The sequence below is a fragment of the Ursus maritimus genome, unplaced genomic scaffold (genome assembly GCF_017311325.1).
Source record: "Ursus maritimus isolate PB19 unplaced genomic scaffold, ASM1731132v1 scaffold_12, whole genome shotgun sequence".
Lineage (NCBI taxonomy): Eukaryota > Metazoa > Chordata > Mammalia > Carnivora > Ursidae > Ursus > Ursus maritimus.
In genome coordinates this window covers 68,352,821-68,379,301 of record NW_024423564.1, presented here as the reverse complement: position 1 = coordinate 68,379,301, position 26,481 = coordinate 68,352,821, and the positions used below count along the sequence as shown (strand labels likewise).

The 26,481-nt window shown below is 38.2% G+C and overlaps 1 protein-coding gene across 1 annotated transcript in view; it reads right to left on the bottom strand.

Annotated features, from left to right (window-relative positions):
• Positions 1-26,481, bottom strand: part of ZSWIM5 (zinc finger SWIM-type containing 5) — a 197,658-nt gene that overhangs the window by 48,420 nt on the left and 122,757 nt on the right. The window contains exons 2-4 of the mRNA XM_040627363.1: positions 19,847-20,203; positions 12,216-12,364; positions 10,817-10,967 (exon numbers count right to left, since the gene is read on the bottom strand). Coding sequence (XP_040483297.1) covers positions 10,817-10,967; positions 12,216-12,364; positions 19,847-20,203 — 657 coding nt within the window. The remainder of the gene's footprint in view (positions 1-10,816; positions 10,968-12,215; positions 12,365-19,846; positions 20,204-26,481) is intronic.

Sequence of the window (26,481 nt, the reverse complement as noted above, 5' to 3'; positions counted from 1 at the left end):
TCCTCCATCTTAACTCCTCCTCCAAGCAGATTAGATTTAAAAAAATTTAGAAGACCAACAGTAAGTGATATCAGTATGAAATTTCAGATTAATGAGGACGAAGAAAACATGGTTCCACAGAAAAAAGACATGACATTCTCCTGAATGAGAATGGCCTGATACCTCACAATGGCAAGTGGAAGCTGGAGGACAATGGAGAAATGTCTTTAAAATTCTAAGGGAAAAGGACAAGACTTCCAACCTAGAATTATATACCTATCAGATTATCAATCAAAAGTGAGGGTAAAATCCAGACATTCAGCAATGCAAAATTTATCAACTATGGAAAATTCATCTTCCATGTACCCTACCTGAGGAAACTACTGGAAAACGTACTACACCAAAGCAAGAAAGTAAATCCACAGAGAGGAAGATGTTGGATTCAGAAAACAGGGGGCCACACAGGAGAAAGAAAAAGGGAAGTCCTAGAATGATAGTGAAGAGCAGTATCTACATGACTACAGCAGGTTTAGAAAGCAAACAATCTAAACCAGGGATAGGAAAATAGATGGTTCCGGAAGAAATGTCTCTAACAAGATAATAAAATTGATATTATTTGATGTGACCAAATATATTATATGAAGATTTAAAATTACTGGTAGACAATTTGGGGGTAAATTAATGATAACAACAGAAAAATCTGCAACCTTCCTAAAAGTCAAACAACAAAAAAACAAAAGTAATTATTAATTCCTGAAGGGGAAAAAAAGTTGTCTAAGAAAGTAAATGTAGTCAGTATACTACATGACTGTGCTACAAATATTTATTTAGTCATAATAATGTAAATATTAACTTTTGATCTAACCTCAAATCATAATATCACTATTTGAGAGAATAAGGGAAAAGAAAAGTTCATGGTACGTACATATGTATGTATGTATTAGAAGCTGTAGACTCAATGAGAATGAGATCTCTCATGAGAACCCTTGTTCTTTCTGCCATGGGAGGACACAGTGAAAAGATGGCTACCTATAAGCCTGGAAGTGGGCCCTCGCTTGATACCAAATCTACCAATCACTTGATCTTGGGCTTCCCAGCCTCTAGAACTGTGAGAAATAAGTTTCTTTTGCTTGTAAATCACCTGGTCTATGGCATTCTGCTGTAGCACCACAAACACACTAAGACAGAAAATAGTACAAGAAGTGAGGTGCTACTATAACAAATGCCTGAAAGTGTGAAAGCAGTTTTAGAACCGGGTAAAGGGTAGAGGCTGGAAGAATTTTGAGTTGCATGCTAAAAAAGCCTATGCTGCTGTGAACAGACCTTTAAAGATGATTTTCATGAGGTCCCAGAAAGAAAAGAGGAGACTTGTAAAGTCCTAATCTCCTTAGTAATCCTGAACAGAGTGTGTTGGTAGAAATATGGAAGGTAAAGGCCAGTCTGATGATGTCTCAGGTGGAAATGAGGAACGTGTTAGTGGAAATTGTAGGAAAGGTGATCCTTGTTATATAGTGGCAAAGTAGTTGGCAAAATTGTGTTCATGCCCTAGCGTTTTGTGGAAGGTAGAACTTTTGAGTGATGAAATTAGCTGAGGAAATATCTAAGTGAAATATTGAAAGAGTATCCTGGTTCCTCTTTACTACTTACAGTGAGATGTGAGAAGAGAGAAATAATTTAGAGATGGGATTGTTAAAAAGGAAGCAGAACTTAAGTATTTGTAACATTCTCAGCCTATCCATATTGAAAACAAGAAGAAGCACTATCTGGGAAAGAATACTAATGGGTTTGATCCTTAGAGAGGTAAAGGCTCATCTTCAATTGTAGGAAGATATAAGATTATATTTAGAATGTAAAAATCAAGAAAGAACAGTCAGTTTGAAATATGAGGGCATATTAGAAAGGGCAGCTAAAAATTTAAAACTGCTCTTTCTGAGAAGTGGAAATTGGCAATGTGAAGGAATGGGGCAAGGGAATACTGTTTTTTATTTTAAAGTTTGTAGAAGTAGTTGACATTTTAATCTGTATACATGTATTACTTCATTTTAAAAGATGAATAAGTGATGAATAGGAGTTCTTTGGGCAGAGAGATGGAGGGAGGATGTATCCCAAACAAGGGGAAGGATATAAGCTAAGGCAAAGTTGCTCTCAGGAGTCATTTTAGTCCCTTTGGATACTTAGTCTATTGGATGTTTTCTCCTTCCACAGGGACTGTGGGCTCTACCAGTTACAGAATCCTTTATGAACACCAGGCGGCAAGAAATCCTTAATGTGTAAGTGCAGGAGGTAAAAAATTTGGAACCCTGTGGCATTAAGAAAGATGCACAAATATTCAGTCATAAAAGAGTTTTTAAGTTCTACTTTTATTTTTTTTTTAAGATCTTATTTATTTGTTTGACAGAGAGAGAGAGAGCACAAGCAGGGGGAGCAGGACAGGAAGAAGCAGGTTCCCCGCTGAGCAGGGAGCCAGATGTGGGGCTTGATCCCAGGACCCCAGGATGTGGGGCTTGGTCCCAGGACCCCAGGATCATGACCTGAGCTGAAGGCAGATGCTTAATCGACTGAGCCACCCAGGCGCCCCTCACTACTTTTAGGATTTAAGAATCCTAAAGGCCTGTATAAACATAATGAGAAAGAATTCTTTCTTCACACTGTAGCTCCCCAATGGTATCCGTGTTACACTGTTTGCTGGTTCTTCTAAAATTAATGTAGGTAGGGATATGGCCCCACTTACCAAGGAACAAAAATTATGAAAACGTGATCATTTAAGATGAGAGGAGTGCTAAAAACAAAATTCTGAGGAAACATTTAAGTCATGAGCAGAGGGGAAGGAGGAATAAGCAAAAGAGAAAGAAACATAAGAGAGAGAAAAACCCAGGAGAAATCAGTGACACACAAGCCAATCAGCAATGTCTAATGTAGCAGACTATCAATATTAGTAACACACAGTTACTTTACAGTTTACAAAGTGTTTTTCATTTATAGCGAAGGCAAAGATTTTCACATTTAACCTTCACAAGTAGAACAGGAATCCCAAAAAAGCCATTAAATTTAGCAACCACAGGGAATCTAATGACATTATGAATGGCAAAATCAATAGGATAATAGGAATGGAAAATAGATCAGGTGAGTTGAGAGAGGCTTAAGAGGTAAAGAACAGGGTGCTACCAAAACCATAAGACATCTCGGAATAAACTTAACCAGAGAGATAAAGGATCTATACTCGAGAAACTACAGAACACTGATGAAAGACACTGAAGAAGACACAAAAAGATGGAAAAACAGTCCATGCTCGTGGATCGGAAGAATAAACACAGTTAAAATGTCTATGCTACCAGAGCAATCTACACTTTCAACGCCATCCCAATCAAAATACCAATGACATTTTTCAAAGAACTGGAACAAACAGCCCTTAAATTTGTGTGGAACCAGAAAAGACCCCGAATTGCCAAGGAAATGTTGAAAAAGAAAAACAAAGCTGGGGGCACCATGCTACCTGATTTCAAGCTATACTACAAAGCTGTGTATCACCAAAACAGCATGGTACTGGCACAAAAACAGACACATAGACCAAAGGAATAGAAAAGAGACTCTAGAAATGGACCCTCGACTTTATGGTCAACTGATCTTTGACAAAGCAGGAAAAAACATCTACTGGAAAAAAGACAGTCTCTTCAATAAATGGTGCTGGGAAAATTGGACAGCTATATACAAAAGAATGAAACTTGACCACTATCTCACACCACACGCAAAGATAAGCTCCAAATGGATGAAAGACCTTGACGTGAGACTGGAATACATCAAAACCATAGAGGATAGGGTAGCTCAATTTTTAACTTTTTAAGGGCCATATGCACCCCAATGTTCATAGCAGCTTTGTCCACAATAGCTAAATCGTGGAAGGAGCTGAGATGCCCTTCAACAGATGACTGGATTAAGAAGTTGTGGTCCATATATACAATGGATATTACTCAGCTATCAAAAAGAACAAGTTCTCAACATTTGCTACAACATGGACGGCACTGGAGGAGATAATGCTAAGTGAAATAAGTCAAGCAGAGAAAGACAATTATCATATGGTTTCTCTCATCTATGGAACATAAGAACTAGGAAGATCGGTAGGAGAAGAAAGGGATAAAGAAAGGGGGGGTAATCAGAAGGGGGAATGAAGCATGAGAGACTATGGACTCTGAGAAACAAACTGAGGGCTTCAGAGGGGAGGGAGGTGGGGGAATGGGATAGGCTGGTGATGGGTGGTGGGGAAGGCACGTATTGCATGGTGCACTGGGTGTTATACGCAACTAATGAATCATCGAACTTTACATCAAAAACCAGGTATGTACTGTATGGTGACTAACATAATATAATAAAAAAACATTAAAAACAAAACAAAAAAAACAAAACCATAGAGGAGAACATAGGCTGTAACCTCTTCGACATTGGCCACAGCAACTTCTTTCATGACACGTCTCCAAAGGCAAGGGGAACAAAAGAAAAAAATGAACTTTTGGGACTTCATCAAGATAAAAAGTTTCTGCACAGCAAAGGAAACAGTCATCAAAACGAAGAGGCAACCCACAGAATGGGAGAAAATATTTGCAAATGAAACTACAGATAAAAGGCTGGTATCCAAGATCTATAAAGAACTTCTCAAACTCAATACATGAGAAACAAATAATCAAATAAAAAATGGGCAGAAGATATAAACAGAAGATATGAACAGACACTCTTCCAATGAAGACATACAAATGGCTAACAGACACTTGAAAAAATGTTCAAAATCATTAGCCATCAGGGAAATTCAAATCAAAACCACACTGAGATACCACCTTACGCCAGTTAGAATGGCAAAAATTGATAAGGCAAGAAACAACAAATGTTGGAGAGGATGTGGAGAAAGGGGAACCCTCTTATACTGTTGGTGGGAATGCAAGTTGGTACAGCCACTATGGAAAACAGTGTGGAGGTCCCCCAAAAAGTTAAAAATAGAGCTACCCTATGACCCAGCAATTGCACTACTGGGTATTTACCCCAAAGATACAGATGTAGTGAAGAGAAGGGCCACATGCACCCCAATGTTCATAGCAGCACTGTCCACAATAGCTAAACTCTGGAAGGAGCAGAGATGCCCTTCCACAGACGAATGGATAAAGAAGATGTGGTCCATATATACAATGGAATATTACTCAGCCATCAGAAAGAACGATTACCCAACATTTGCAGCAATATGGACTGGACTGGAGGAGATTATGCTAAGTGAAATAAGGCAAGCAGAGAAAGACAATTATCATATGGTTTCACTCATTTGTGGAACGTAAGGAATAGCAGGGAGATCGGTAGGAGAAGGAAGGGAAGAATGAAGGGGGGGTAAACAGAAGGGGGAATGAACCACGAGAGACTATGGACCCTGGGAAACAAACTGAGGGCTTCAGAGGGGAGGGGGATGGGGGATTGGGCTAGGCCGGTGATGGGTATTAAGGAGGGCACGTATTGCATGGAGCACTGGGTGTTATATGGGAACAATGAATCATGAAACACTACATCAAAAACTAATGATGACTAACATAACAAAACAAAACAAAACAAAAAAGAACAGGGTGTTAACTCAAGTCATCAAAGAGTTCCTATTTCCTAGGCATTTTGATATTAAAAAGGGGATCCCTAGAAAGTGAGTACACATACACATACCTTCACTGGAAAGTTAAAAATGAATTTTCTGTCCTATTAAGTCCTTATGAACTTGTTTCAAAAACGTTCAGAGACTATCACATCTCTAAGAAAGGGCCAAAGCAAAAAAATTCTGCAGTTGCTTGCATATAATAGCATACATGGGACTGTGTTACCAGTATCCAAAAGCATATTTTCCAGCAACTTAAAAAAAAGTGTCAAAAACTCTAACCAAAGGTTAGCTACTAGGGAAATTTTTTAAAAATCACATAATTATTATATAGTAAACACAACAGTAAAATAATAGCTACAATTTATTTCTTTTTATGGGCCAGGCATTATGTTCAACATTTTATATACATTATCTCATTCAGTCTTCCAACTCTGAGGGTCAGCAGGTCTTGGGTTGGCTATAGTAGGTAGAAAACAGGGAACCAAGTATGACTCTTAGATTTTCTTCTTGAGCCATTAGATATATCTTGGTGCTGATACTGAGATGAGGACAACAAGGGGAAAATCAGACTCTGGCAGGAAAATTAAGAGTTCACTGATGGTCTTATTATATTTGAGATGTTTCCTAGAAGTGGTGGGTAGGTGGACACTGAGCCTAGAGCTTAGGAGAAAGGTCAGGGCTAGAGATATAAATCTGTGACTTACCTATATCTAGACGGTATTTAAAACCATGGCACTTACGGGCACCTGGGTGGCTCAGTCGGTGGGGTGTCTGACTTTTGGTTTGGCTCACGTCATGATCTCATGGGTTGTGGGATCAAGCCCTTCACTGGACTCTGTGCTCAGTGACAAGTCTGCTTGAAGATTCTCTCCCTCTGCCCCTCCCCCACTCTCTCTCTCTCAAATAAATAAATAAATCTTAAAAAAAAAAAACAACACCCATGGGAGTGAAGATGATCACTTAGGTAGAGAATGTAGAAGAGCAGTGGGTACCACAGAGTACTCAATATTCAAAGGGGTTGAAGAAAGGTAGAAGAGCCTACACAACAGACTGAGCGAAAGCAGCCAGGAATATAGGAGAAAAACAGGAAGATGGGGTTATAGGAGCCAAGGGAAAAAGTTTCAAGAAGGGCACAATTTTATTGAAAATTGCTAAGAGGTCCAATAAGATAACAACAGAGAAGTAACCATTGTATTTAACACTACTGAAGTCACTGGTGATTTTGAGAAGACAAATAAAGTGGCAGAAATAAGCAATGGAAGCTCAATTATAGTGGGCTCAAGACAGAATGGAGGTGAGCAAAGGGGAAAGGGTGACTACAGACAAGGTTTTCAAGAAATACTGCTTTGACTTCTGCACAGCTAAGGAAACAATCAACAAAACTAAAAGGCAACCTACAGAATGGGAGAAGATATTTGCAAATGACGTATCTGATAAAGAATCAGTACCCAAAATATACAAAGAACTTCTAAAACTCTACACCCAAAACCTGAATAATTCAGTTAAAAGATGGACAGAAGACATGAATATTTTTCAAAGCAGACATACAGAGGGTCAACAGACACATGAAAAGATGTTCCACATTACTCATCATCAGGGAAATGCAAATCAAAACTATAATGAGATATCACTTCACACCTGTCAGAATGGCTTAAATCAAAAACACAAAAAACAAGAGACATTGGTGAGGATGCAGAGAAAGGAGAACCCTCTTACACTGTTGGTGGGAAAGAAAACTGGTGTAGTTACTGTGGAAAACAGAATGGAGGTTCCTCAAAAAGTTAAAAAATAGAACTACCCTACAATCCAGCAACTGCACTATTAGGTATTTACCCAAAGAATACAAGAATACTAATTCAATGGGATACATGCACCCTGCTGTTTACAGCAGCATTATCAACAATAGCCAAACTATGGAGAGAGCCCAAATGTCCACTGACTGATGAATGGACAAAGAAGATATATTGTGGTATATATACCCAACAGAATATTACTCAGACACAAAAAAGAATGAAATCATGCCATCTGCAATGACATGGATGAAGCCAGAGAGTATAATACTTAGTGAAATAAGTCAAGAAAGACAAATACCATATGAGTTCACTCAGATGTTGAATTTAAGAAACAAAACAAACAAGTAAGGGGAGAGAAAGAGAGAGGCAAACCAAGTAACATAATCTTAACTACAGAGAACAAACTTATGGTTATCAGAATGGAGGTGAGTAGGGAGAAGGGTTAAATAGGTGATGGGGATTAAGGGGTGCACTTGTTGTGATGACTGCCAGGTGCTGTATGGGAGTGCTGAATCACTACACTGAAAATCCGAAACTAATATTACTCTGTATGTTAACCAACTGGAATTTAAATAAAAACCTAAAAAAAAAAAAAAAAGAAATATTGCTTTGAAGGGAAAAACAGAACTGCAGTAACAATTGGAGGGGGATGGGAACATCAAGGCATTTTTTTGAGACTGAAGCTATTAGAGCATTTTTGTATGCTGATGGGATTGGTCCAGTAGAGAGGGAGAAACTAGTAATGCCAGAGAAAGGAGATAATTGCAGAAGCAAAATTCTTGAGAAAAGGAGATGGCATAGAACCCAGAGCAAATATGTAAGAATTGCCCTTTTACAGGAGCAGAGATACTTCATAGATTTTCACAGAATATAAAGCAAAGCATATGTGTACAGATACAGGGAGATGAGAAAACTTCATGTCTGACTGCTTCTATTTTCTCTGGTTCAGGATCTGAAATTAGTGAGTCCATTCCTCTAAATTCCTACAAATCCTGCCTAGGCCCTCCCAAGTGAGCAGGCCTTGTGAACAGTAAGGAACCCTCAGAGAAGTAAGGAGAAGCATGCATGCACCATACTCTAGTGTCTGACCCAATAAAGCTTCTCTTAGTGTAGTGGTTCTCAGATTGTACTCTCTGGAACAGCAGTAAACAGCATCTTTAGAAGTTAGAAATGCAAATTATCAGGTCCTACTCCAACCAACCGAATTAGAAACTCTGGGGACAGGGCCCAGCAACCTGTTTAAATAAGTACTCTTGGTGATTTTGAGAAGTTTGAGAACCACGGTCTTTGCAGAATGCTGAAGGCTTCTGGGAAGACTGAAATAGCAATTTCTTAGATACAAGAATGTCAGAAGCAAGAGCTTTTCATAATGAACCTAAGTATATGATAAATGCTTTAAAAGCATTGGGAGGCAGCTATGTTAACTTCTTCTCACCTACCTTTGCCTCAAAGGCCAAGTCCAAGGTCATAGCACAATCCCATGAGTATGACAGCAATTACTCCATGAGATTCAGGCCTCAGATGAAACTGACCCACTGAAGAAGGCTGATTTTAAATTTAAAAACATGCACTTTGGAGAAAAAAAGTACATAACAAGATAGAAATGAGGGAGATGTCGCAGAGGGATGCTTGATTTGGAGTCAAACAGATTGCAGTTCCATGAGTAGAACCACCATGTGTGATCTTGAATAAAACACTTAACTTTTCTGAGCTCAGTTTTCTCACCTAAAAATATGAAGGTACCAAAATCTTACCTTGGAAAAGAGTCCACGACTGCAATCCCTTCTGAGTAAAGAATCTGGAAGTAGTACCCAAGTTGCCATGTGTTGTATCATGTGACCCTGGTCACAACAGGTTGGACCAGTAGCTTTAGACCAATAGTGCAACATTCCTATACTTCAGAAAGTGTGACTATGTCACGGCAGAGACAGTTTTCTATAACTTTATTCCGTATCCAGAAGTAACCAGAGCTGTCTCTGTTTCTTTGCAGTAAACACACAATTATCTTATAGGGTTGTTATGAGAATTAACTGAAAAAAATGTGAGTATAATCTATAACACAGAGACTGGCACATAACACTCAAAAATGTAGCTATTCGTTAGTAACAAGAGCTCCAAAGTCATTAGTGCCACAGGTGAGATGAAAAAGCCTCAGCACCCAAAACAAAACCCCAAAGTAAATGAGTATAGTTGCAGAGTCATGAAGCCTCACTCTGCAATGCTTTTAGCTCTGAGCCTATGAAATATGTGCTCCAGTGGCTTCAGTCCAGAAGAACTCATTGAACTCCTATCCTGCAGCTTTCTCTTGTATTACTTTGTATGAGTGGAAATTTTATTGTCGCTTTCTGGCATGGAGGAAGTATGGAGGAGCTATATTAGAACTTTTAGAATATGTTACACAGAACTTTTCCAATGTAACTGAAAGTGGGGTCATGGTTGGATTCAGGATATGGAAGATTCTGAAAACATGGAGAGGAGTTGAGTATTAGCACTTCAAAACTGGTCTTGGAGCAGTGGAATAATACAGAGAAATGATGACCAAAGAAGATGGCTTTGATGAAGGGAATCTAGAACAGAGAGGCCATTCAGGAGGCCACAGGTCTAATTTAATCTAAAAGTTCCCAACACCCTCAACCAGACCAGTGGTGATGGGAAATAAAAAAGTGTGAATGTCATTTTGAAGGTCAAGGCATCAAAAGCAGTTGGTGACTGAATGTTGGGAATGAAAGAAAAATGAGTGCTTGACAGTCAGTTTGCTAGAGAGAGGAATGGTGGTGCTACTGCCAGAGTTAGGGGAACCTTTTCTGGTTGAAGGCCGGAATTCACTTTTGGATTTCTCAAGCTTGAGGTGATCGGGACTTTTCAGTGGAAATGCTTATAAGGCAGCGCTGATATGGGACTGGGACTCAGATAAGTGGGAAGAAGACAAGGCTGAGATTAACAGAGAGGTAAGCTCGGAAGCCAAGACATTAAAAAAAAAAAGTTCTCAGGGGGGGTATAGAGGAAGAATAATAGAAGTCCAAGGCCCAAGTCTTGAAAACTGTCCTATGTCTACAAGGTGTGTCTAGTAGTGATATAACAGAGCAAACCAGGGAAAGCAAGAAAAGTAAGGTTGATAAATATCTGGAGATCCAGTCTAGTGCCAGGCAACAGAAGCCAAGGGAAGATATTTTTCCTCAGCAAAGGCTGATGTGGTAACATCTGGAAAAGAATAATGATGTCAATAGCAAAGCACAATGCTGTGGAAGCAACACAAATGAGTTCAGAATACTCTGGGTGGCCTGTGTAGAGCCTATATCTTCCACAGCTAGGCTAAAGTCCATTTAGCAAGACCCATGTAATGACCGATGGCAAGTGCTCACTAACACTGTCGGAGGGGGCAAACTGGTAGACAGACAGAGCACTTCTCTGAGATATGGGGACTTACCTAACTCATCCCAGAGTTGCCTGCACTTATCTGTCATGCTTGTTCCTTGCTGCCTCCAGAGTGTGAGTCGTGGGTCAGCCATAAACTGCTCAGTTATCAGCGTCAGCATCCTGGCTCCATTGGAATCCCTCATCCGCAGCATCTCTCGAACCTGACACATAAGGAGGGGCCAGGGGTTGGTGACTGCACATCATAAAAAAGTAGGAGGAGAAGGAAGGGGAGGAGAAGATGAAGTATCTAAGCATAACACACCCAACGAGCCAAAAAGAAGGCTTCTTGTTCTATAAGCAAATTCTCTGCACATATCAAGAAAGCCTGCTGTACACAATGAGATACCACTTCACGTCCACTAGGATGGCTAGAATCAAAAAGTCAGATAACAACAAGTGCTGGTGAGGATATAGAGAAATCAGAACCCTGACAAACTGTTGGTAGGAATGTAAAATGATGCAGCCACTTTAGAAATCAGTACAGCAGCTCCTCAAATGATTATATGTAGAATTATATGACCTATCAATTCTAATCCTAGAGAGAAATGAAAACACAGGTCCACACAGAAACTTGTATGAGAATGTTTATAAAAGCATTATTTATAATAGCCAAAAGGTGGAAATAATCCAAATATCCACTAACAGAGAATGGATAAACAAAGGTGATATATCCATACAATGGAATATTATTCAACCATAAAAAGGAATTAAGTATGGATACATGTCACAACATGGATGATCCTTGAAAATATTATGTTAAGTGAAAGAAGCCAGTCACAAAAGACTATATACTATATTATTCCACTCCTAGGAAAGCCCAGAATAGGGAACTCTATAGAGACAGAAAGTATATTAGTGGTTGCTTAGGGCTAGGGGAGGAGGCGTGAGGGATAGGGGAAGTGACATGTATAGAGTATGGGGTTTCTTTTCAGGGTGATGAAAATGTTCTAAAGTTGACTATGGTGACAGGTGCTACATATCTGTGTATATATTAAAAAACAATGAATTGCACACTTTAAGTGGGTGAATTATTGGTCACTAAAGACATTAAGAAAAAAAGAAAGAAAGAAAACCTGCTGTGAGAGCCCAGAGTCCCAAAATACTACATCTCTTCAAGGCCTCATCTGGAAGCCTTGGGTTCAAAGCAGAGGGATGGTGGCTTCCTTACTAAAACTCCCAGCAATGCTAACTTATTTAGAGTGGAGCAAAAGGAAGAGGACTACCAGGGTAAGGTAGTAGGGGTCCCTGGATGTCACCTGCTCTGGATCAGGTCTGCTCTGATCAGCCCTCCCATTAGTTTTCAAGTTTTCAGTACAGATAGGTGAGGTGAGCTAGCTACAGTGCCTGAAGCCAGAAGTGTGGTGAGCCCAGTTTACTTAAAGAAAAAAAAAATGCCTTTCATATCTTACCTTGGCAAACATTGAATTGAGTTGCTTTCCAGAGCCATAGTAACCACCCTGGGAGAGAAAGAGCTTCACTTGTTCTTTCACCTGTTCTTCATCCAAATGCCAACAGTTCTCATCATCAATGCTGGCCCCAGCTGTGGGGTCAGGGGCACCTGTGATGAACGGGAATGGTGAAATGAATCCCCTGAATTCATACGCTACACATTTGGCAGGAGGGGGTACTTTGTGAGTATATTAAAAAAATGGATGGCTTATTCTGCCTTATTCTGGGCTTTGTCAACTCTGTGGTCCTACGTAAACGTAAGAGGGCTAATGCTAGTTTCATACTCACTTATGTCTCAGTCTTATCCCCTTCCAAGGTCTACAAATACCATTCTAGGGGGAAAAAATATCAGAAGGAAATGCACAAACATGAAAATAGTGATGTATTTTTTTACCTAGGAGGGTGACATTTATTTTTTCCCCTTCTTTTTGCCTTCCTATAAAGTTCAAATAAACCTTAAAGTACAGGTTAAAAAATTCTGTTTTTGAAGTTCATTCTGCAATTGTAGCTTCTCAGTAGAGTCAACACTTCTAAATCTCTAGAAACTTGCCCCTTAAAGCAAAAGCAGAGTTGCATACAAGGTGAAAATTTTTATAAATTTATACTAAAAATATCTTTCATATCTGGACTCACCACACCAGCTTCAAATGGTTTTGGTTATTTACACATCCCTCTCCCTTCATGCCCTATTAGCCGGCTGCTCACAGCTGAATCACCCACAGCACTGTGCACCTAGGGAATATTTATGGAATGAAAACGGAATCTTCCCTCACTGTCTCAAAGACAGAGTCCTCTGTTAAGTTTTTAGAAACCTGCCTCCAAGTGATAAAAGGCTATAAATCAAACACTCTACAGGTGTGGTCATGCAACAGATTAGAAATTCATGTCATGTTTAATCAGTCAGTCTACTTTTTCTCTTGTCTTCCTGTATCAAAGTCCTGTTTAAATGAAATCCAGGTCTACCCAGAAAAGCTGCTCTTTTGCTAAGCTTTTTCAGTGTCTCTTATTGTGCATGAAATCAGAAGGGTTCACACATTTAGTTATTCTACAAGTACTAATTAATACATATGACTGTCCAGTCTCTGGTTATCTACTAAATGCTACTTTCTTTGAATGTATTATTCTAGACACAGTTCTGATTATATCACTTCCCCACTCAGAAGTCTTCAGTGATGTAACATTTTTATTAAATTGAGTCCAAATGCCTTAGCTTGGCATTCCAGGCTCTCCATGCTCAGGCCTTATCTTTCATTTCTAGCCTTGTCTACCCTATATCTATGCTATGTTTCAGCTAGAAACTTAGTGTTCTCAGAAATCAACCACATTTCCTTATGACTTTACTTCTGCTTTTTCCTTTATTTCTCTCCCTCTCCTACAACCTGTTCTTCGGCCAAACAAATGATACATCTTATTGTCAGTATTGCCTCAGCTCTAGAGTCAGGGCTGCAATGAGCAATGGAAACCATAAAATAAGTATACAGAAAGGCCAACACTGGCATGCTGCATGTACTGTTTAGTTCACTTGGCAGGAGTGGCTCTTTTACCCCCTCACTAAATTAGCCATATAACTCATTGCCATCTGTAAAAAGTATGTCCATTTCATGCTCAAATACATATAAAAGGAGTAACACCCTTAGCACTTTATTATTACTTTTCTTAAAGATCTGTTGCATTTTGTTCTACATCAGAATTGTGCATTTCTCATATATTCCCAAAATTGAAGTTTTTAAAGAGTAAGTGTTCAGTTTTGTACCTCACAGTGTCTGGCTCATTACAGCACTGAGTTAATATTTATAGAATAAACAAACACGCCATCCAGATTTAAGCTCCAGGTGGGCAAATAATATATCCTATACTTCTTATGTATCCCTAAAGTGGCAAAGCAGAACAAATATACTCCTTATCCTTAAATATTTGTTAATAAGAGCCATATCTTCAGTGCTTCCTACATGCCAGAGTCTAAGCACTTTTTATACATATCCTCACTAGAACATACTCTCCTTGAGGGCATAACTGGTTTTGTTTGTTGGTATATTTGCAACATGTAGAACAGTTCTTGGCACACAGTAGGTGCTCAGTGATTATTTGATAAGTAAATTCCAATGAACTCTCATAAACTCTATAAGGTAGTATTATTATTCTAATTTTATTTATTTTTTATTTTATTATGTTATGTTGGTCACCATACAGTACATTAGTTTTCGATGTAGTGTTCCATGACTTATTGTTTGCGTAACACCCAGTGCTCCATGCAGTATGCGCCCTTCTTAATACCCATCACCATGAAAAAACTAAAGCTTATACAGGTAAGTAATGTAACAGATGGAAAGTACATGAGTCAGTATCTCTATGCTGGTCTCTCTTCAAAGTCTGTTTTTCACTACAACACTAACTTCAGCCTCCAGCCTCATAGGCCCGAGCATGGAGAGCCACAAGCTGGTTTCAGGCCCCTGAACATAAAGCTGGATGGTGTATATGAAGATAGTCAAATCCTGCTTGGCCTATTCCACTATATAGAATACAGGATTAGTCAGAATAAGGCATTCTCCCCTTAGTGAGGATGATAGAGTTCTTACCAGTACAGTGATTCTCAAATGTTAATATACAGAATAATCACCTAGCGGTTTGTGTTAAAAACGCAGATTATAGAGTCTCACCTCTAATGATTCTAGTTTTTAGTAGCTCTATAAAGACAGAACTGAGATAAAATGGGATATACAGGTATAAACCAAGGACTGGGCCTTTGAGTACCTTGTTGCCAAGGATGGGGAGGAGGGAAGAGCAGAAATTGTGCTCCAAATACAAGCAAAGATGGTTTGAATACCAATTCTGACTCTTGGGTGGTTCAATTAGGATACGAAAAAGGAGGAACAAGACCCAATCTCCTAGGGGAGATGGCCTTAATTAACTGGCTGTAAGTGTGGAGTGATAGATAACCCCCTATAAAAGTTCAAAGGGGTATGGAGAAAACTGGAAAATCTTTTGGGCCCAGGTGGTGGTAGTGGCAGCAGCTCTGGAAGAAATAAGCACCGTTTATAAATACGCAGTGTACAGACTAAAGAAAACTGCTGGGAGAGCGCTCAGATAAGGCAAAGCCTTGAGAGTTACTAACAGTGAAATTTCAACTAGAACTTCAGAAGGGTTTGTTTATTTGATAGGAAAAAAAGAAGATAAACTATGTAATTGTTTGCTGATCTATAGTGAACCCAGGAGATGAGAAAGACAGCTGCCAAAATGAATGGCTGCAGCAAAAAGGGAGTGAGTCAATATTTGAGGCATCCAGGTAACACTACCATAAGGAGTTGGTGTGACGGTTGAAGAAATTAAACTCATCTGGGAGAGCATGAATTGGCAAGAGGCCCCAAGGAGGATTTTCTAAGACATTTTCATTTATTCAACCAATATTAACTGAGAGCCTACTATGTGTCAGGACCTGTGCCAAATACTGGATGTATGGTGGTAAATAAAGCAGATATAGGTCTTATCCTTGGGGAGCTGAAAATGATGAGTGGAAAATGATGAAATATACTTTGGAGGTAAAATTAACAGGTCCTGCAATGAAATGCATATGGATTATAAGTGAAAAGTATTAGGGATGACTATAAGATTTCTATCATGATCCGTGGCTAAATGGTGGTGCTATTTATTGAGCAAGTTTGGGGAGGAAGGTAAATTCACATTTGGATATGTTGATATGGGGATGTCTCTGTGATATGGAATAGTCAGTTGGATACAGGAGAGGTAATCTGTGAGTCATAGTACACAGAGGACGTTTCAAGTCAAGGATGTAGCTGAGATTGCTTATAGTGATCATGTAGAATAAGAGGAGAAGAAAACTTAAGATAAATCTGTAAGAAATGTCAAGAGTAAAGGTCAGATAGTGGAGGAGAGCAGAGCATGTAGGAATGAATGAACAAGAACATGGATAATTTTAATTAGATAAACTAGGTCTGTAGTTCACAACCAGCCTCTCCAGCTGTCCCTTACTAACTCCCAGGCAAAATATTTTTTAAAAATCCTTTGGTTAAAAAAAAAAAAGAAGATAAAAATGTTTCTATATATGTTCATATTAGTCTTTTCATAAAAAGAGGTGAGCATGAAACTAATTACCCTCAGTAGTGGTAAAGTGGACCCAGTCAGTTTTAATGTTATAGTGTGAAATTTTCCATAGGATTGTAAAAGAAATGGTAGCAAATGAAGATAAAATAGAAAGGATGTCTTGTATAAATAATTATGAAACAAACTATCATGTGGATTGAGGCTCCAAGTTAGCATTGAGGCTGTAACAATGAGACCTGTCCTGAGGGAACTATTAAGACTATGGAACCAATTTTTCTTTCATTGTTAAACATCCTTTTTTAAATTATAAAAATAATACATGCTTATTATATAAAATACACTAAAGCATAAAGAAAATAAAATGCAGCTATAGTGTTACCAGCCATAGATTACTATTGTTAATATTACGGTGTATTTCCTTCCAGTCTTTGTGTACACATGTACGTATATGCACATACACACACTGCTTTTAAAATTAATATTTTTAAACTGAAATATAAATTATGAAGAGTGCACAAATATTACGTGTACAGCTTGATGAATTATCACATAGTAATTACAACAGTGTAACTATCACCAAAGTCAAGAAATAGAATACTACCAGCATCCCAAAAGCCCTTTCACAAACACTATCTCCTTTCCTCTTCCCCCAAATTAACCACTATCCTAACTTCTAACACCGGGGACTTGTGTTTGAACTTTACATAAGTAGAATCATACAAGAGTTATTCTTTTGTGTCTGGCTTTATTCACTCAATATCATGTTTATAAGATTCACCCATATCTTGGGGTTTAGCAATAGTACTTAATTTATTTTCATGGATGTATAGTGTTCTATTATATGACTGTACCAATTTATTTAGTCATTCTACTGTTGATGGACATTTGGATTGTTTCTATTTAAGCTGGTGCAAATTATGCTACTCATTTCCATTGAATAGACATCTAAAAGAATTTCTGGGTCACAGGGTATGCATATGCTCAACTTTAGTTAGACGATGCTAAACAGTTTCTCAAAGTGACTGCCACAATTTGTAGCTGCACTATATTAGTTCCCACATGCAATATATTAGTTCCAGTTGCTCAATATCCTCACCAATAGTTGCTACTGATAGTTTTAAAAATTTAGCCATTCTGGTGGGTATGGGGGAAAATGCCTTATTCTGACTAATCCTGTATTCTATATAGTGGAATAGGCCAAGCAGGATTTGACTATCTTCATATACACCATCCAGCTTTATGTTCAGGGGCCTGAAACCAGCTTGTGGCTCTCCATGCTCGGGCCTATGAGGCTGGAGGCTGAAGTTAGTGTTGTAGTGAAAAACAGACTTTGAAGAGAGACCAGCATAGAGATACTGACTCATGTACTTTCCATCTGTTATATTACTTACCTTGGTATCTCATTCTGGTCTTAATTTGCATTTCCCTGATTACTAATTAAAGTACCTTTTAATAGGTTTATTAGCCACTTGGATATCCTTTTTGTCAAGTGCCTTTCTGTGTCTCTTGTGCATTTTACTATTTGTAGGGGTTCTTTATAGTATTAGGATATAAACTCTTTGCCAGTTATACATACTGTAAAATACCTTCTCCCACTACTTGCCTTTCTAGTCTCTTAGATGTCTTTTGATAAAAAGAAGTTTAAAATTTTAATGTAGTCCCATTTTTTAAAATAATTTTTATTTTGTTATATTAGTCACCATACAGTACATCCCCAGTTTTTGATGCAATGTTCCATGATTCATTATTTGCGTATAACACCCAGTGCACCATGCAATAATGTGCCCTCCTTACTACCCATCACCGGCCTATCCCAATCCCCCACACCCTCCCCTCTGAAGCCCTCAGTTTGTTTCTCAGAGCAGTCCCATTTTCAAATCTTTTCCTACTTAAGAAAATTTTTTCCTACCTCCAGGACATGAGATATTTTCTCATGTTATCTCCTATATACTTCATTGTTTTACTTTTCACATTTATATCTGTAATCCATCTAGATTGATTTTTTCTTTATGGCATGAGATAGGAATGGAGTTTTGCTTCCCCCCCACATGAATATTTAATTGATACAGCTCCATTATTGAAAACATTCTTCTTTTTCTACTGTTGAGCATTAAGTGGAATCCTTTCACTTTGGGAACCACGTGCTTTTGTTCTAGAAAATTTTCTTCAGTTATTTCATTGATGAATTCCTTACCTCTGTTTTCTATTTCTGGAACCCCTATTATTAATTTTTGACAAGTTTTTTCCTCCTGTTTTTCATCTGTCTTTTTGTCCTACTCTACAGGAAACTTCCTTACCCTTACCTTCCATCACTTAGTTTTAAAAAATTTTGCCATTATATTTGTAATTTTCATTAGTTCTTCCTGTTGTGTGAATTTGTTTTTACAGCATCCAGTTCTTATTTCATAGTTGCAATATCTTCTTTTAATCTAATGATAATGTTATTAATAATTTCTCAAGGTTTTCTTCCCTCTGGATAGTTTCTATTTCCCCCAAATTGCCTTTCTATGTTTGTTAACTTTGGTCTGTATCTTCCACAATACTCAACATTGTTGACTGTTCACTTCATTTTTTTAAAAAAATTTTTATTCATTTATTTGACAAAGAGAGACAGGCAGCGAGAGAGGGAACACAAGCAGGAGGAGTGGGAGAGGAAGAAGCAGGCTCCTAGTAGAGAAGCCTGATGTGGGGCTCAATCCCAGAACACTGGGATCACGCCCTGAGCTGAAGGCAGACGCTTAACAACTGTGCCACCCAGGCGCCCCAGACTATTCACTTCTTGAAACAACTCAGTTGTTCACTCAGTTCTATACTGACTTTGATAATTGCTAGCTATCTTTTTCTCATTTCTCATTCTACTTTGCTCATTCCTATAATGGCTCCTGTTTTCATCACCTGTATATGCATGGCTGTATTCATTCAATAAACCCTTATTAATGTCCAAGCTGTCTTTTCTACTAGATTTTAAGCTACCTGAAGGCAGGAACCATGTCTGTTTTATGCCTTCAACAATCAGCACCATTGCTTGCACAGAGCAGGTCCTCAATATATACTTGTTTAATGAATAAGTGAACATAGTATCTTTCTTCATCCATGCAACCTCCCATTACACATAGCTCATAAGCACAATACTAACAGATGCTCTTTAGAATAACCCTGATGTTATGTGGGATCCTAAAATGTTAAAGAAATTCTCATATCCATCTAATTACACTGAATGACACAAATTATTTTAGGTGTTCTCTCACTCCTGAATATTTCAGGCTCCTGGGGACAGGGATTATATGGACAATAAAGTCCATAAACTAGATCGACATATAACTCTAACATTCTCTGTCCTTTTTTGCCAAAATCTTTATAAGGTAGACAATTGGACTGCTAGACTAAGAGTTAAATAGTTGTTTGGATAGAATGAACTCATTAAGGTTGAAGTGATTACAATTGCAAAAATATTCCCCCCAAAATTTCAACCTCTAAATATGCAATAAAGCAACAAAGTAGGTTTTTAGCAACAAAAATGTTGTATAATTACCATTCACTTGGTTGATTTCGGAGTTGGAGGACAGAATCTCATCTGCCAGTTTCTGTGCAGTAGGAAGAACTTCAGTGTGGTGTGCCGTGATTAAATATTGAATAAACTTTTGTAGCTGGTCCCTATTCATCTGGAAAAGGGTTTCTGAGATAGGAAGACGCAATTTGACTTGGTCTGGTTTACGGATCCTGTATAGTGAGAGTGCTACCACATGAGCACAGTAGAATATGTCTTTGTTCCCACAGCCACATGTCACTGAAGTGATTTTGCATCGATCAAAACTGATTGCAACTTTGTAAGTCACTGCTGGTTCAGAAGTAGTAGCTGCTTCAGTTACTGTGCCACTGAGATGGAAGCCTAAGGAAACAAAGAAAGTGTGTTTAGAGATTCTGTAGAAAGAAGCTTGAAGATTTTCATTTTGCATTTCAATTACATCAATTCAGAAACTTTTGCTGAGTATCTCCTATCTATGTGGTAGGCTCTGCCATAATACAAAGGCCAGTGAAACTCAGGTATAGCTGTTAAGGACCACAATATCTAGAAAAAGAGTCCTTACCCTCGAGTCCACAAACGTCCTGAACTAATTATGAAAACTTTTGTTTGTACATACGTACTTTTGCTGAGGGCAGGGGATGGCTCAAAGCTTTCATTATAGTCTCAAATGGTTAACAAGGAACCCCAAATAAGTTAAGAAACTCCGAGGTAGACTTTAAGCTCTTTGGGGGCAAAGACAAGTCTACAAATAACATCAGTACAATCTAGACTAAGGTGAATACTAAATGCAAGAGAAACCAAAAGAACACCATGAAAAGGACAGGAGAAAGAACAAGGAGACTACAGACAACATTTGTTCCTCAAAACATACAATTCCAAAATGGTGGTCATGTGGAATACGTAAAAGGCAAGAAACCCATAAAATATGGAGAGCACAGCTTGGTGCAGTGGGATTAGCAGTGTTACACCTCTACTTACTAGCACATAGCACTGATAATTTTGAAATGTAGGCAGAATAATTCAGTCATTCTAACCAAAGTTTAATGAGACCTTAAGTATCAGACTGCTAGGCCTAGGACTATTAACAGAAAAAGGAGAAGAAAAGCAAATATTTGTAAACCACCTATCATGTAGCAGAACTGTAATTGGTGCTTTTAATAATTTATCACAACATGATGAAGGTATTATTTTCGTTTTTCTTTTCACATTTTTTCAAAAGATTTTATTTATTTGACAGAGATAGAGACAGCCAGCGAAAGAGGGAACACAAGCAGGGGGAGTGAGAGAGGAAGAAGCAGGCTCCCAGCGGAGGAGCCTGATGTGGGGCTCGATCCCAGAACACCGGGATCACGCCTTGAGCTAAAGGCAGACGCTTAACGACTGAGCCACCCAGGCGCCCCAGCCTTTTCAAATTTTTATTTAAATTCTATTTAGTTAACATACAGGGCAATACTGGTTTCAGGAGTAGAATTTACAAACAACACCCAGTGCTCATCACAATAAGTGCTCCTTAATACCCATCACCCATCTAGCCCATCACCTACTCACCTCCCTCCATCAACCCTCACTTTGTTCTCTATCATTAAGAGTCTCTTATGGTTTGTCTCCTCTTTTTTTTCCCTCCCCTTCCCATATGCATCTGACTCTTGATCTCAGCTCAGGTCTTGATCTTGGGATATGAGTTCGGGCCCCCCATTAGGCTCCATGCTAGGCTTGAAGCCTACTTAAAAAGATAAAGTCATTATTGATAGATACGTATTTATTGCCATTTTGTTATTTGTTTTGTGGTTTTTCTGAAGATTTCCTCTGATCCTTTCTTGTCTTTCTCTCATGGTTTGCTGGTTTTCTTCAGTGACATATTTGAATTTCTTTCTCTTTATTCTTTGCATATTTATTAGTGGTTTTTGATAAATGGTTACCATAGAGTTTGCATATAACCTCTTCTGCATATAGAAGTCTATACTAAATTGATGGTTGTTTAAGTTTGAATCCATTCTTTACTCCTCTCCTCCCCACGTTTTAGGTGTATACTTCCTTTTCTTTTGTGAGTTCCTTGACTGATTCTTCTTACAGAAATATTCATTTTTACTGCTTTTGTGTTTCCTACCTTCATACAGTCATTTGTGTCCAAAGAGTTCCCTTTAATATTTCTTGCAGGGCTCGTTTAGTGGTCATGAACTCCATTAGTTTTTGTTTGTCTGGGAAACTTTCCTTCTATTCTGAAAGACAGCCTTGCTGGATAGGGTATTCTTGGCTGCAAGTTCTTCCCATTCAGAACTCTGAATACATCATGCCACTCCTTTCTGGTTTGGAAAGTTTTTTTGCTGAAAAATCTGCTGGTAGCTTTATGGGGTTTCCTTTGTATGTAACAGTCTTCTTTTATCTTGCTGCTTTTTTTTTTTTAAAGAAAATTTTATTTATTTTAGAGAGAGAAAGAGCAAGAATGAGGGAGCATAAGCAGGGGGAGGAGCAGAGGGAGAGGGACAAACAGACCCCATGCTGAGCATGGAGTCTGACACGGGGCTTGATTCCATGACCCTGAGATCATGACTTAAGTGAAATCAAGAGGCAGACGCTTAACTGACTGAGCTACCCAGGCACCCCTATCTTGCTGCTTTTTAATATTTTTTCTTTATCATTATATTTTGCCAATTTAATTACAATATGTCTTGGTGTGGATATGCTTTTGTTGATTTTGATAGAAGTTCTCTGTGCCTCCTGTTTCCTTCCCCATGTTAGGCAAGTTCAGCTCTTATTTCTTCAAATAAATCTTCTGCCCTCTTTTCTCTCTCTTCTTCTTCTAGGACTCCTATAATACGAATGTGTTTATGTTTGATGCAGTCACCAAGTTCCCTAAGCGTATTCTTGTTTTGCATAATTCTTTTTTCTCTCCTTCGTTCAGCTTACTTTCCCTTACTCTGTCTTCTAGGTCATTAATTCATTCTTCTGCTTCTTCCAGCCTGCTGTGCATGCCATCAAGTGTTTCTTTCTGCTATGTTATTCTTTATCTCTGTGTTAGGGTTCTCACTGATGTCCTCCAATCTTTTCTCAAGTTTGATGAGTACTTTTATGATCATTACTGTAAATTCTCTAACAGGCATGTATCTTTTTTCCTTAGATCCCTGTTCATGGCCTTTTCCTGTTCTTTCGTTTGGGATAAATTTCTCTGTCTTTTCATTTTGTCTAAGTCTCTGTGCCTGTTTCTCTGTGTTAAAAATGTCATCTATGTCTCCTGTTCTTGAGGGTAATAGCCTTATACAGAAGAGGTCCTATAGTGCCCTGCCAAGGAGTGTCCCCTGTTCCCAGGTCCTGACTCTTCTGGGAGTGTCTCCAAGACTGCCTTTACTTTAGAACTAAGGAAAAGAACTGCAGAGTTGAAAAACAGCTCTTTTCCAGATATATATCCACGGGACATAGCCAGTAGAGTTATATAGCGGAGAGCATATTATACTGGGATCAGGCAGTCAGAATCTGTTATTAACTATGTAGTCTTGGGAGATTCACTTTACAACTCTGAGCTTCAGCTTCCTCCTCAGTTAAGTGGGGGTAATAATACTTGCCCTATCTTTCAAAAGTGGTTTATAAAACTGTAAAATGTCCTATAAATGTATTATTCATGCTTTTATGCAATCTCTGTTAATGAGTCTCCATGTCAAGGGCATCAGAGAGAACTTCCCCAATGGCCAAGTTTCACAGTGGTTGAAAACCAGGTGCTAAGAAAGTGCATTCTTAATTTCATTTAGGCTACTCAGGAGCATTGGATATTAATACGTTCGTGAGAAATGACTTAAGTCCTAATGAAAAGAGACCCCATAGAAGAGTAACTTTGAAATTTTAAATATGATAGTGATGTCAATGTAGGAAGAGCTTAGGTTCTAAACTTCTGAATCTAAAAGTTGAATATAAACATTTCCACTTCATCAGTTCAATGCTTTGAGGCACCTGGTCTACAGTACAGTTTCTGAACCCAAATCTCTAATTCCTTTCTTGCATGAAAATGAGTAAGAATATTGGTGAGATTTGGGACAGAAGCGATGGGTATCTTATTAAGATGTGTGTGTTCATCACTATAAAAACCAAAATCACTCTAGCTATATGAAAAAGAGATTGGACCTCAGCTTCCACATTTTTAAAATGACCTCCAAGGTTCATTCTAGTGAGAATATTAACTGATTTTATAGTGACTATCACTGAATTTATTATTATCTTTCCTAAACCAGGCTACTTTTGGAATTTAAAGAGTGTGTAATAATAGCTAACCTTTATGAGTGCCTCCCATGTGTTAGGCTTTGTTCTGAGTGCTTTATATGCCACTAACTCATTATATTTTCACAGTTCTTATGAATCTGATAGTAGGTATGATCCAAGTTTTAGGTGTAAATTTGATTAGGCTATAGGGCCCCATCATTCAATCAAACACTAATCTAGGGGCTGCTGTAGAGGTATTTTGTAGATGTGGTTAACATATACAATCAGTTGACTTTAACTAAAGGAAATTATCCTCAATAATGGGGGTAGATCTCATCTGCCTTTCAGATTTCAGACTTGCCAGCTCCCATAATTGCACAGACCCATTCCTTGAAATAAATCATACATACACACATATACATATATACAGATCTGTGTGTGTATACATATATCCTACTGATTCTGTTCTGGAAAACCCCGATTACTATTATTATTCCCATTTTACATATGAGGAAAGAAGCACAGAAAGGTTAAGTAACTTGTTCAAGTTCATTCTGTTAGTAAGTGGCAAAGCCAAGATTCACACCCAGGAAGTGTGGCTCAAAAGCCCATACTCAGGTTATCGAAATCCTAAAATTTCAGTTTTTATAGCATCGGTAATGGTTTGAACCCTCTTTGTTAATCTGGAATTAGAGACAAAATGTTGAGTATCAACTTAGATTCCAGTGGTCTCCACACCAGGTCAAAGTTAAACAACTGAGATACTTTCTACAAAATAGTTTTTAAAAGCAATCAGACATGACTCCCTAGAGACTTTGGTTAGGGCCCATGATGCTCTTGAGAACATCTTTATTTGAGCTTGGTGAATCTTTGGGCTCCACTGTCATAGGTCATGCTCCAGGCCTAGGGCCATTTAAAAGGCAGAAGTCTGTGAGTGGCTCTGTGGAAGTTTCCTTGCTGTGAGTTCCTTCTTCCCTTCGTATCTCTTAGAATGTAAACTGAAAGCCAGTATCACATATTTGTGCTTCTTGCCTTATTGTAACCTAGTAATATTTTTTAAATGCTTAATTACTCCTGGGAATAAAGCTACATAGGATAGGCTCGATATAGTGTTTCCTTCCCCTTGCAAACCTAACTGCCATAAACAGGTCCATCAATAATCTATTGATATGAACAAACATGTAGAAGCCTCAAAATCTCTATTGATTCCAGCATGTATTTACTGAATAGCTACTGTATGCTCTGAGTGTTTACTTTTTATCTGGACATTTTCAAACAAATAAGTAGAGAGAGCTTAGTATAACAAGACCTCATGTTTCCATTCACTCAGCTTCAATAATTTTCAACAGAGACATACACTGGTTAATCTTTACCTTTTCCCAACTCCTTCTCTATCCTTTCCAATGGATTATATTGAAGTAAATCCCAGAAATATAATTTCATTGCTATATACCTCTGTATACATTTCTAAAGATAAGAATTTAAAATTAATAGTAATTCCTTAAAATCAAATATCTAGTGTTCAGATTGCCACAAGTAACTTTTTAAAAAGCCCTGAGAACAACAAACAAATAAAAACAGGAGGTTTGTTCAAATCAGGATACAAACAAAGTCCGGCCATTACATTTGGTTGATTTGTCTCTTAAGCTACAAGTTCCTCTCCTCCCCCACCTCCAATTATTTACTGAAAAATAATAAGTTAGCTCAGAGAGACTTGACCAGATTCAGGTTTTTTGGTAAAACTACTTCACAGGTTGTGTTGCATACTTCCTAATACATCACATCAGGAGATACATAATGCCTGATGGTTTTTCTTTTTGTGCTCTTAGGACTGATAACTGCGTTCAGGTGTTATGAGCCTGATCCATCCATTATAAAGTTCCCTGTCAACTTTCTACCTAATAGTTTTAGTAGTCATTGATGATCATTGCCTCAATCAATTATTTCATTAGAGTGGCTTTATTTTTTATTTCAGTTTTGACTCTCTCACCTTCTCTGGCTCTTAACACCTTCATCTGTAAAATGAGGAAAGAAACATGTAAAATGCCCAATTCAGTGTCTGGAACACGGTGGGCTTTTAACAAAAAAAGTGACAGAAATGACAACCATGAAAATTGCTTAGAATTCATAGGAAAAACAAGGACTTTATAGAACATCATCTTTGTGATGATCTTTCAATCACATTTTCCTAAAACGCGAAAAGAAAATGCATATATTATGAAATCATCCAGCTTATCAAATATTCACATGTCCAAGAACTACTGGCTTTTAAAAACAGTCTCTTTTACCAATTGTAAGTGTTGGAATGATTAAGATAATGGATGGATTGGTGGGAGAAGGCATAGGCAGACACAAAGGAAAGCAATCAATATATGTTTGCTTCACTAGTGGCTCCAGCAGGCCATAATGGTCCAACTCCCAATAATTCCTTCCTTCATACAGCATATCTTTTT